Below are 13,085 nucleotides of genomic sequence, written 5' to 3' on the forward strand. Positions count from 1 at the left end.
TGTGACACTACAAGCCCCAGTACGACTTTTGGAACTCGTAGTTATGAAAGTCCAACTGTAGCTCTGCTTCTCTTATGACTCTGCTGGTCTTGTGGCAATATAAATACCAATGTGCCTGCTGGACCTTGAAGTTAAGAAACTACCTGAGAAAAACCAGCCATAGCACAATAAGCCCCAGTGCTCTCGCTGGATATTGTGGTTCTACATTAAGCTGTTAAAGTCAACTTGTGACTCTCCTCTCTTGTGACACTACAAACCACATAATGCCCACTGGATTTTGCAATACTATAAAAGGTGGACAAAGTCTACCTGCTGCTTTGTGCACTACACATTCTGTCATGACTACTGGATCTTGTAATACTCCAACTGCACAATTATGTTGACCTTTATAGGTATTTGTTTTTTAACATAATGTGCTTTCAATCGGTTTTGTAGACAAAGTAGATTGTCTTGGTTTTACAATTGCAATTGTCTAATGTCAACACAGATTCAAGGTTGCTTTCAGAAAACCAACTAGTGGACATTTTAGCTGTTTGCCTGTCCAGTGTATGCCTGGCATTGTAACAGTAGATATTCAAACACAACTTGTGGTCTTAGTATTGTCATTTCACTATTGTTAGATGATTGAAGTTGACCACAGTCATCAGAAGGTGAAGAGACTGTTTTTTCTTTCAATTTAGACACACATGTGGGGGGCCAAATTAAGCAAGATCTGGTAGTTTGGCCCCTCAGGCTGTTCATATAGATAACTTCTGGATCCTGTTAGAATATCCTCATAGGCCGACAGCAATAATCTTTCAACCACATTTTCCAAATTGATAGAATGCCTGATTCCATAAATTTGGTGAGGTCCTTTATTGGGGAACATGGTCATTTTCAGTCGATACTATAAGTATATTCAGATGAAATACCTTCCAAGCACAAACCACAAAAACAAAATTATAGAAATTGACAAGAATTATAAACTATATTTGGCATTGTTTTTCTCAATCCACTTAAATTGACAGTGTGCGTTATTTTTTTTCTTCCAGAAAGATGTATCTTTTTTCTCTCTTTATATGTTTTTCTTTCAGTTGTATACTTTTAATTTATCTTGATTTTACCAATTCTAGTATCCATTCATTATATAATACTTATCCAATGGGAATAGATCCAAAAGTGTCCTCTACATGTAACAAGTGGAACATAAATCGAGAAAATATTTTGTGAATGAATGGATCGATGTCAATCATGGCTGCGTGGAAAGCAAGTGTTATATGTTGCACAAATGAGACAGTAATAAAATTATTCTGATGCCATACCGTGTTTTAGGATTTGTATATGATTTGCATGTGCTCACTTTCATCCTTTTCCCAGATTGTAGGTTCATATGCATGTTGCCACTATGTTCTGGTTCATCTTGGTCACTTTCTTAACATTTACTTTGCCCACTTGTTTATGTAGTTCATTCAAATGCCAAACCTATTTCACATCTCAGGAAGGTACAGATAAGCTGACCAGGATTCATCCACATCTATTGCTGCCCATAGTAATCTATTACATGTATGATTTCTACAACAGCAGTTGATTCTGTATTGGAGGCAATTTTATGAACATATAGTTTACAGAAGATAGCACATTTTATCCAGGTCCAAATAATCAAATAATCTCCTATGATAAAGGAAACCATGAATGGTTCATCTCTGAACCGCGGACCTGTTATTTGTGAGACAGAACTACTGTAGTTGTCAATATAGCCCAGTCAATGTGAAAACCCCTATTTTCATCTGATCTCTTCCTCACACTTTTTCTATTGACATTCCTTATCTTATGAGACACAATATTTGCAATGATTGCAGACTTTTTCTTCTAAATATTACCAGCTTAACTGTCATCCTGAGACAACCATTAGGCTGACCAGGCTGCAGCCTGGGGCGCTGGGTAATGGGGGAAGGCTCGGCGCTGCAGACATTTCATTTTTTTTTTAAGCCTTTTTTTTTTTAAATATGTGCTCTGCGACTGTCTGGCATCTGGTCCAAAGGGGGCGGTCCTAACTGTCACAATGCAGACAGGCAGCCTGACAGCAAATAATCCCATTCTGTTAGCTGCCTGTCACTGCAGCCATGGAGCTCCTAGTCAAGTCTCGTGATATTACCACATCTCACGAGACTTGACACTTGATTAAGCAATCTGCCCCTGCACTGACAGGCAAGTGGATTTCCTGCAAGTTGCCTGTTGCAGAAGAGGAATTGCTGTAACGAGGTACGTGGGTTGGGGGCAGAGCCGGATTTAGAACTCATGGGGCCCTAGGCAGGATCCTGGTTTGGGGCCCCCCTCCCTGAAACAATCCATAGCACTATATTTTTGTAGCATACCATATACCCCTATAGTTAAGCAGAAGTGAAAGTATGTGCCGCCAAACCAGGTGTGCCCATACCATTGGGGGCTTGGCTTGCATCATTGGGGGCATACCTAACATTTGAAAACAGCTAGACCAACCTCCTACAGAAAAAGGCACCCTTAAATAATTACTGAGCAGTACCGTTTTTTAAGTAGTTGGGTCAAAATAATGCGCATAATAATATGCATAAATCCAAGTATGTGCTCTTGTCACTTTTGTCCCTCTATCATCACATGTGCCCCTTCCTTGTCAATTTTGTCCCTCCATCATCACACTATACCCCTTCATTGCCACTTTTGCCTCTTCACAATATCACATGTGCCCCTTTACCATCACTGCTCACCGCCGGCCCTGGGAGGGCTCTCTGGGCCCTAGGCAGTTGCCTTGATTGCCTAGCGGTAAATTTGGCCCTGGTTGGGGGGGGGTATAACTGCAAGGGAGGGGGATTAAGAAAAATGGCTGAAGGGGGTGGTGAGGAAAATAGCTGCAGAGGGAGGTGAAGAACTTAACTGCAATGGGTGAGGAAAGGAAAATGGCTGCAGGGAGGAGGTAAGGAAAATGGTTGCAGTCACTGCAGAGGGGAGTGTTAAGCAAATTGGCCAAAGGGGTGGTGAGGAAAATAGCTGCAGGGGGAGGGAGGTGAGGAAAATAGCTTCAGGGAGGGCAATGGCTGTATTAGGACGGCCAGAACCCTTAATTAGGCCCTAGATACAGGTTCATTCAACTGCAGGTGTAGATAGCATGCTTCCTCATTATCATTAGCTTCAGCCAGAGCTATGATACCTTTTGCTCTCTTAAAAGTATTCAAGGAATGTTTGGATGAAAATACAGCAAAGAGGTTTATCCTCAACTTCTCCGGCTGAAGCAGCTTTATTATTTGTGGAACTTAATAAAGAAACATTTAAAAACTGAGATCCTCTTCCAGTGGTGCTTGGGATACTGGATATATTGAAATTTGCAAAGATTTTTATGAAAGTGGATGTTCTGGGCCCTAAAACTTGATATGCATTAGACCAGGCCTGTCCAACCTGTAGCCCTCCAGGTGTTGTGAAACTACAAGCCCCAGCATGCTTTGCCAGTAGACAACCAGTTGATAGCTGGAAGAGCATGCTGGGACTTGTAGTTTCACAACATTTGGAGGGCCACAGGTTGGACAGGCCTACATTAGACCATTCTACCTCTGTAGTGCCTGCAATATCCCAGGACTTTATGATCATTGTCCTACAGGATTTTATGAATCAGTTTGTGGTGACCTGTCTTGATATTTTCTGACACTCTTCAAGAACCCCAGAAGCAAGTAAAACTTGTTTAAGAGCAACTATGTAAATATCACTTATATAATAAAGTAGAAAAGTGTGAATCTGAGAAGACACAACTCCAATTTCTTGGAAATATTATCTAAGTATGGATCCTAGCAAAATGATGTCTTTACTCAAATTACCTATCTACAAAAATGAGAAGAGAGTGTAGAGATTTGTAGGGTATGCAAACTTCTGCAAATTATTAAAAATGTATTTAGAATTATTGATCCTATCATCTGACTTGCTCAGAAGGATGACTCATTTAATTCTCCTGATGCGGAAACTGTGTTTGTGTATCTGAAAAGTCTCTTCACCTGTGCTTTTGTCCTAGTCCATGCTAAAGCAGAATTGCATTTGTGCCTATGTACACCGTATTCGGAGTTGAAGATACATCCAGGTCTGAATGAGTAGCAGATGCATCCATCCGCTTGAAAACAGACACACCCCTAAGGCACTTACTTCCAACTTGCAATCATGTACAAAAACATTTTATTTTATATGTTATGAACCCAATTGCTATGAAGCTTCATTTAATCTTGAATAACCTAGATAATACATCAGAAACAACTTTCCGACGTGCATACAAAAAAAAAATGTGGCAAATCCTTATCTATGGTCAAGTGTCTCAATAAGTGTCTACGAATCATTTGCAAACCTCTAATTACAAGTCATTTACTAGTACGGATGTTTATCATCCTCATCATCTGCTGCTTACACCTGCCCCTGACCACCCATCAACAAAAATGCCTTTTCAGGCGTACCTGCAACTATGTCCCAGTTTGAATCCTTCAACAATTGCTTGAACATGCCCTTACTGTATATTGCCTTCATTTGAACACCCCTTCCCTTCGGCATTCATTACCCCTGAAGAGTAGTAATAGAGCTGACCGCATGAGCGGCCGGAAGAAGCTTCCTGGCTGCTTGGCAACCAACTGGGACATACAGAGTGGCAGCCAGTGGAACAGCATCCCAGCTGTTTAACAACAGTCAAGTCAGAAGATTCAGAGTGAGCTGTAGTGATTAGCACAGCGGCTCATAAGACCTACAACCTGTCCCCTCAACCCTATTCATTCCCAACTTCCCTTTTCCCTCTCCACCACTGCAAGCCCACTACTAGCTCACCTCTTCTACCTGTCTCTCTCCACTGTCACATTTCTATCCTCCTTTAAACATACACCCATTTTTTTTTAAAAAAAAGCTCTTGATCCAACCTCTCTCCAACTACTGCTCTATTTCTCTCCTCCCCTTTCCCTCCAAACTACTTGGCAATTGGTGTACAACCACCTGTCTCACTTTCTTTTTTCTCAGTCCATCTTCCACTATTAAATTACATTCACTTACATTTACCATACTGTCACTTGTAAATTTCCACTTCGACCACTGTGTATATGTGTTTGTGTGTATGTGTTTCAGTGTATGTGTGTGTGTATATATAATATATATATACATATTCATATATATATAGTGGCCACTTTATTAGGTACACTAGTACACCTGTTCGTTAATGCACATATCTAATCCGCCAATTATGTGGCAGCACCTCGGTGCATAAAAGCATGCAGTCATAATCAAGAGGTTCAGTTGTGATTTGGAGAGAGCCTTGTACCCTAGCTACCCGTTGTTGGACCTTCTCTTTGCCGGTCCGCCCATCTGTTGTATACAGGCTACGATCCATCTCGGACGCCATGCAGGTGTGGGATAGAATCATTGGGCTGCATGCCAATTTTGTACTCCCATCTCGTAATCTCTCTCTTCGGGCAGTGGGTCAACTCATCTCAGATTTAAACCTCGCGGTTTGGAAAGCCAGAGGGATTTCTTCAGTATCAGATTTTTTTGCCCAAGGCCTTTTTCTTTCCTTTTCTCAGCTCCAAGATCGCTTTAGCTTGCCATCCTCAGAAACATATAGGTACTTGCCAATTAGACACTGGGTCAGAACTGTCTCCAGGACCCCCTACTCTCTCATTTCGCTTCCATCATCTGTTATAGATAGACTGACGAAGAGTAGTAGTAGTAGTAGTAGAGGTGGAATAACATTTTGGTATCACTACATTTACTCTCTGATACCCCCAACTAAAACTCCTGCACAAACCCAGTGGGAAGCGGATGTGAATTTAATGCTCACTGAGGAACAATGGGAAAGAATTTATGTAACTTCCTGTCCAAATGCATTAATCATACAGAGATGCAGGTCAAACTTCTCAATCGGCTGTACCTTACCCCGGAGCGGTTACACTGGTTCTGGCCAAGTCAATCAAAATTTTGCTGGCGCCAATGTACCCAAATAGCCGATATTTTCCATGTTTTCTGGTCATGCCCAGTGATTCAGCCGCTGTGGGGCGAGGTATTTGCTTTGATCTCAACTGTCTTAAAGACTCCTGTTGCCCTAGACCCAGCCCTAGCTCTTCTCCAAGTCTACCCGACTTCCATTCCGAAGCACGATCGTTACCTTTTGGGCCATATATTGATAGCAGCTAGAGCAGCAATAGCACAAAACTGGAAGTCTCAGGGCCCCCCCACCACTACCCGAATCACCTCTAAGATACAGTATAGCTCTGAGATGGAAACAACAGATACGCCCTATTCCTCATCTGCATCAGCTCCCATCATCAGCTTCCCAGTAGCTCATTCTCCAGCGGCCCTTATAGAATTCCCTCAGCCTATTGATCAGCTATAACCCCCTGATACCCCAACCATGGTAGAAATATCTTCGGCCGGTCAAAATGAAGGTTGATCTGTCTTGCTGTATAATTTTTTTCTTTTTCTTTTATCAGTAAATGTTAAATGTACATTGTTTATATTGTGTGCCTTATTTTAATCGAGTGATTCCTTTCCCCCTGCGCGGAGATTCCCTATGTGTTTTCCTTTGTTCGTATTTTCTGTTCCCCTCTTTTTTTTTTGTACCCCATATATCTTTGAAAATGTTCAATAAAAATATTGATGCAAAAAAAAGAAGTTCAGTTGTTGTTCGAACCGACCACCAGAATGGGAAACAAATGTGATCTAAGTGACTTTGACTGTGGAATGATAGTTGGTGCCAGATTAGGTGGTTTGAGCATCTCCTGGGATTTTCATGCACAACAGTCTCTAGAATTTACAGAGAATGGTGCTAAAAAAAAATGCCCGTTAGTAAGAGAGGTCAGGGGAGAATGGCCAGACAGGATCTAGCTGACAGGAAGGCAACTAGAACTCATTACAACAGAGGTATACAGGACAGCATGTCGCACAACACGCTAAACCTTTAAATGGATGGGCTACAGCAGCCGAAGACCACACTGGGTTCCACTCATGTCAGCTAAGAACAGGATTAAACTCTACAGTGGGCACTGGCTCACCACAACTGGACAGTTGAAGAATGGAACTATGTTGCGTGGTGTGACAAATTGATTTCTGCTGTGACATGCAGATAGTAGGGCCATAATTTGACATAAACAACATAAATCCTTGGATTCATCCTGCTTTATGTCAACTGTGCAGGATGATAGTGGTATAATGGTGTGGGTAATGTTTTCTTGGCACACATTAGGCCCTTTACTAATATTTGTCTTTTAGTCCATGTCAGATACATTCAGTATTACATTTAAATCAAACAGTGATTGATTAGGATGAAGACCAGATTTAATAAAGTGTGGCTTGTGAAAAACGTCGGTTTCAGGGAGTTTATCAAACCATAGGATTTACTAAAGGCCATACTGATAGAAAACTACCTGAAAACAACAGTTTAACAGAACATCACATTACAAATCGACATCTCAATTTTTAATGTGATAAAAAAAATCAGATTTGGTAAGAATTATTTAAATGCCACAGCCTACCTGATTATAGTTGATGACCATGTGTATATTCCTTTATGGTCACAGTCTACCCATCTTCTGATGGCTTCTTCCAGCAAAATAACAAACAATCTCCCCCCCTCCTCCCTTCCAGTAGGGGTCCCCCAAGGCTCTGTTCTCAGACCCCTCCTGTTCTCTTTTTACACCTCTTTCCTGGGAAACTCATCAGCTCCTTTGGTCTCAAGTACCACCTTTATGCGGATGACACCCAACTCTACCTTTCCTCTCCTGATCTCTCTCCCTCCCTCCTCTCCAGGGTGTCCGCCTGCCTCTCTGCCATCTCCTCCTGGATGTCCTCTAAATTTCTCAAACTTAATCTTGCGAAAACCGAACTAATTGTCTTTCCTCCCACTCATTCCCCCTGCCCTTCCGACCTCTCTATCACTGTACTCAACTCCTCTCTTTCCCCTGTTCCTCAACTTCGCTGTCTCGGTGTCATCCTCGACTCCTCTCTCTCCTTTGCCCCTCACATTCTCTCTCTTGCAAAATCTTGCCGCTTCCAGCTGCGCAAACATCGCACGCATTCGGCCCTTCTCTCCCAAGATGCCACTAAAGCTCTTGTCCACTCTCTTATTATCTCCCGCTTAGACTACTGCAACCTCCTCCTTACTGGCCTCCCCCGCTCTCATCTCACCCCCCTTCGCTCCGTACTCAATGCTGCCGCTCGACCCATTTTCCTTTCTCGCCGCTCCTCCTCTGTCTCCCCCCTCTACCAATCCCTTCACTGGCTCCCCTTCCCCTACAGAATCGTGTTCAAGCTCCTTACACTTACCTTCAAGGCCCTCTCCAACTCCACTGCTCCCTACATCTCCAGCCTCATATCCATTCATGCTCCATCCCGCTCTCTGCGTTCGGCCAATGACCGTCGCCTCTCTTCCCCCCTGGTCACCTCCTCCCACGCTCGCATCCAAGACTTCTCCTGTGCTGCCCCCCTCCACTGGAACCAGCTCCCCCGCTCCATCAGAACTTCATCTAACTTGTCCAGCTTCAAACGGGCCTTAAAAACCCACCTCTTCCTTATAGCCTTCCAGTCCCCCACTTAACTGCCCTCCTTCCTGTCTCCCACCTACCTTCCTCCTCGTCACTCTCCTCTTCCCCCCTCCCCTCCGTCTTTGCCTCCGCTCTCCCCCTTTCCTCCTCCTACCCTTGCGTCTCTGTCCGTCCTACCCTCCCCTTAGATTGTACGCTCCTTCGAGCAGGGCCTCCTCTCCTCCTATTCTCCATCACCTTAACTCTGCTCTCCAGCTCCTTGTCTCTTCCGTGAGGCCCTTCTACCCCCGGTGGCTCTCACCTTTCATCTAGCTGTACTTTGAGCTTCCGAGTTACTGTGCTTTTTGTTAACTGTTCCGTGATGTCTCACCCTGTACCGTGTTTCTGTCTGTCCCTGTACGGCGCTACGGATACCTAGTGGCGCCCTATAACTAAATATTAATAATAATAATGTCACACAGCACACGTCATTTCAAGCTGGTTCCACAAACATGACAATGAGTACAGTGTACTCCAATGTGCACTCCACTGTCACCGGATCTCAATCCAATAGAGCACCTTTGGGATGTGGTGAAATTGGAGATTGGTAGCATGAATGTATAGCCAACAAATCTGCAGCAACTGTGTGATGCTATCATGTCAACATGGACCAGAATCTCTAAGGAATGTTTCCAGCACCTTGTTTACTCCATACCACAAATAATTCAGGCTGTTCTTGAGGGGGGTCCTACCCAGTACTACACATGTGTACCTAATAAAGTGGCCACTGAGTGTATAAGATTTATTTTTTTAGAAATCAAATTTTTTTTACCTTCTTTCCTCAAACCCCCTGCTCCCAGATACATTGCTTAAAACTGGATGAGCTATTCCTGGGTGCAAACAGCACATCTACTTCCAGTTTTTGTGATTCGCACTAATCACAGAGACCGTGGGGTTTAAGGGGGATCCTAGGAGTTTCCCCAAGCAGCCTGGCAACACCACTACCTCCCAATCCTACAGCACATTTGAAGCATGTTTGTAAGTGTTAAATGTCTGTGCCACTGATTTCATAGTGCATATATTCAAACAGACAATTGTACCTGTTTACATGTCCTGAACTATATTGTTACTGTATGCACTGTGTATGTTGCACTGTTTTTGGGATAGCTTATTTAGCTGCTCTATAGGATAGTACAGAACAGTTAAGCCTTCAAACAACTTTCAATACACTGCATATGCCTATAAATATCCCTGACGTTCTCTCTGCTGAGATGAGCTCTTAAATACAAAAATAAACCATCATATGACTTTGTTTGCTTTCCTCATTGGTTCAGGTTTTCCAGCACCTGATGAGTTAACCAATTACCTCAACCCAGACTGCCTTTCGCTGTTTGCAGTTTACATAAAGTTACCCTGACAACTATGCAAATGGAGAAATCTCAGGACGTCATATTGGACCAATCTCAGTGCATGAAAGTGTCATCATGGAATAGGGAGGGTATATAAGAGAAAGCAGGCAGTGGTGTTGCTCATTACAGCATGAGAGTGCAGAAGAGGAAGTGGGTGGAGAACTGCAGCAGCAAACTGACAACCACAAAGAACTGAAAACTTGAACTACAGAAAAAGATATTCAGAAAAGAACATGTTCAGAGTGCCTGTTTTTGGCCAGCCTTTCTAAGCAACTTGTTGGAAAATCAAATGAAATATTTTCACTTATTAAGAAGAAAGGCAAGGAGATACACTGGGCATCCAACTAAGGTGAATACTGTTCGATAAAGAAACTGTAATCTGTCTTGTACAAACACACTTCACTGCCAAGAAGAGGCCCTACATGAACAACTGGCTGAAACATATATGTGAGGAATAAATGAGAGATAAACTTACTGCCGGATTTCATGACTTGGCAGCCACCTATTTTACTATTTCTGATCTGCACTAAGGATTACTAAAAGGGGAGTATTTCCCCTCATTTTATTCAACTTGTGCCAGAGGATAATGGAAATACCTTTTTACCATGATGATTTATTAAATTTATACCCAGTTCCCATCTCTTATTCTACCACTGAGAGCACCATGATGAAGAAAAATTTGAATCTCAACATAGGTGATCAAGTAGTGTCACATGTAAAGGGACACCAGCTTGAGGAGGATGGTCTGCTCACCTCATCTGACCTGGGTCTTCTGAAACTGGCATCCCCTGAACTTGAGAGACTGATTATCCAGTCAAATGGCTTGGTCACTACAACTCCCACTAGTAGCCAATTTCTTTATCCTAAGATGGCTAGTGAGGAGCAGGAGTTTGCAGATGGATTTGTTCAAGCACTAGAGGACCTGCACAAACAAAACCAGCTGAGCAAAGGCATAAAGATGGGCTCTGTGACTGCTGGACCTACTATTCATCCATCCGTATCCTCAGATACCCCTGTTTATATCAACCTTAACAGCTACTCTAGTGAAGTTATGGGAAACACAATAAACTACTGTACAGAACCAGTCTCTTACCCTCCTTTACCAACCACTATGGAACAGCAGCAGTCTTCTTTCCATACACATAGGCTACATGCATTGAAAGATGAGCCTCAAATAGTACCAGAGGGGGCTAGTTTCGGAGAAAGCCCTCCACTATCTCCCATAGACATGGACAACCAGGAGAGGATCAAAGCAGAAAGGAAGAAGTTGAGAAATAGGATAGCAGCTTCCAAATGCAGAAAAAGAAAATTGGAACGGATTTCAAGGCTAGAAGAGAAAGTGAAGAGTCTTAAGACTCAGAACACAGACTTGGCTTCCACAGCTAGTTTACTAAGAGAACAGGTGGCACATCTAAAACAGAAGGTTATGAGTCATGTCAATAGTGGTTGCCAGCTTTTGCCACACCATATCCATGCATACTAATACAAGGGGAGGCCAAAACATTCTTTCATGATGGCTGTATTGCAGGGCAGAGGACAGTTACCGAATGGTGAGGATGGTTTATTATAATTTGATGGACATCAAGTCATTGGTGGAAACTTTTTACCATGTTTTCTTCATTGGTCACAGCTAACTTGACACTTTTTTATTTCAAAAATATCTGAACTACAGTAATATTGCAAGGTTTGCAATAAGTTTAAATGGCAACATTAGCATTAACTTCATGGACTGTTCACAGGACTTTTATGGTATGTACTTATAAGCAGTAATACATCCACCCACAGTGCTTTGTTCTGCTTTGTAATCATTGGAGGATAAACTATGCATAGATATATTTCAGAATAGTGATCACTAGATCACTAGATCACCTTGAGAAACGCACTGTTAATACTCACAATACTGAATTAAAAACCAGGACAGACCAAAATGCATACAGTTATATCTAGGGTCTGTTTGGAAAGCAGTAATGTAAATACAGATTATGCGGTCCTCATAGCGATCTATTGAATACTAATGTGAGCTATGTTCAAGTTATGTCCTTGTAAATGCAGCTTACTGCAACCTACCATGGTAAATACATATCTTTAAAAAGACAGTGGTAAACTAGCTGTTCCACTATTTATTATGCATCATTATAATGCCAACATCAAATACCACATGGTATTTTCTCTGCACAGATGTGCACTAAAATGTATTAATTTTATACCACACTATTTATAACACCATCCATTATGTTATGATGCCAGTTTTGACCTGTGTTTAAGCTAGTATTATATAGAGGGAGGACTGTATAATGCATTGCATTAAAAAAGAGCTACTTTTCCAAAAAGTAAATAAAAATGCTACAATTTAGGAGACTTTTCAATGTTTCAATTCCAGATTATAAAGGATGAGAAATTGTATCACTAACCTAAGAAGTATTGGGTTCCAGATCTTAAGGCATATACTGTATGGGACCCGACAGGTGCTGATCTGCAACAAATGTTTACAATACTGAGGAGTCATTTTTCAGAAGACTATGATTCATTTTTTGACTGGAAACATCTTTCTTCACCCGCCCAATCCTGCACTAAATGTTGGAGCTAGTCTGTCTGGTTATATGATATATTTTGACAATATGCTCAGGCTTCTTAATTTGTAAGGTAATGTAAATATATTTCACACAGCTATTTTGTTTAGTCTATGAAGTTTTATTTGCAAAATATAAGTATATTTTATGCAGTTTTTGCTACAGTACATTCCAGTGATGATATTATACAGCATTATGTAATAAAGCTTTGTATTATGACTATTTGTGAGTAATTCTTATTCTTGATTCAGCATTTTAAAAATAAGATTTAAGATTGCGATATCTAAAGTGAACACTGACATTGAAGACGTGCAATGTTCTCTCCCCTAATTGTGCCCCACTAGGAGCAGCATATGTAACACACCCTTATGCAGCTGTTGTTGAACTACCATTCCCATGACGATCTGCCAGGCTAGAGTGTATAGTTAAAAATCCGATGTAGCATCACACATTCCCGTTGCTTGTCCTAAGGAAGAACTGTTGCATTTTGCGTATTGTAGATGTAATGTTCCAATCCTATAGTCACCACAAATATACAAAGTTACATGGGTCTGTCTGAAAATACGTACTGTAACTACTGATCATGTGGTGCTCAAAACGATCTGTTGACTCTACAGCATCATGAA

The 13,085-nt window shown here is 41.8% G+C and overlaps 1 protein-coding gene across 1 annotated transcript; it reads left to right on the plus strand.

Moving 5' to 3' along the window:
* Positions 1–10,006: 10,006 nt before the first annotated feature.
* LOC142150552 (transcription factor JunD-like) lies at positions 10,007–12,681 on the plus strand. The gene is made up of 2 exons (XM_075205754.1): positions 10,007–11,638; positions 12,270–12,681. Exon 1 carries the CDS (start codon positions 10,476–10,478, stop codon positions 11,370–11,372), a length of 897 nt encoding a protein of 298 aa, XP_075061855.1. The 5' UTR covers positions 10,007–10,475; the 3' UTR covers positions 11,373–11,638; positions 12,270–12,681.
* Positions 12,682–13,085: the final 404 nt, after the last annotated feature.

Source organism: Mixophyes fleayi, chromosome 1, assembly GCF_038048845.1.
Source record: "Mixophyes fleayi isolate aMixFle1 chromosome 1, aMixFle1.hap1, whole genome shotgun sequence".
NCBI lineage: Eukaryota > Metazoa > Chordata > Amphibia > Anura > Limnodynastidae > Mixophyes > Mixophyes fleayi.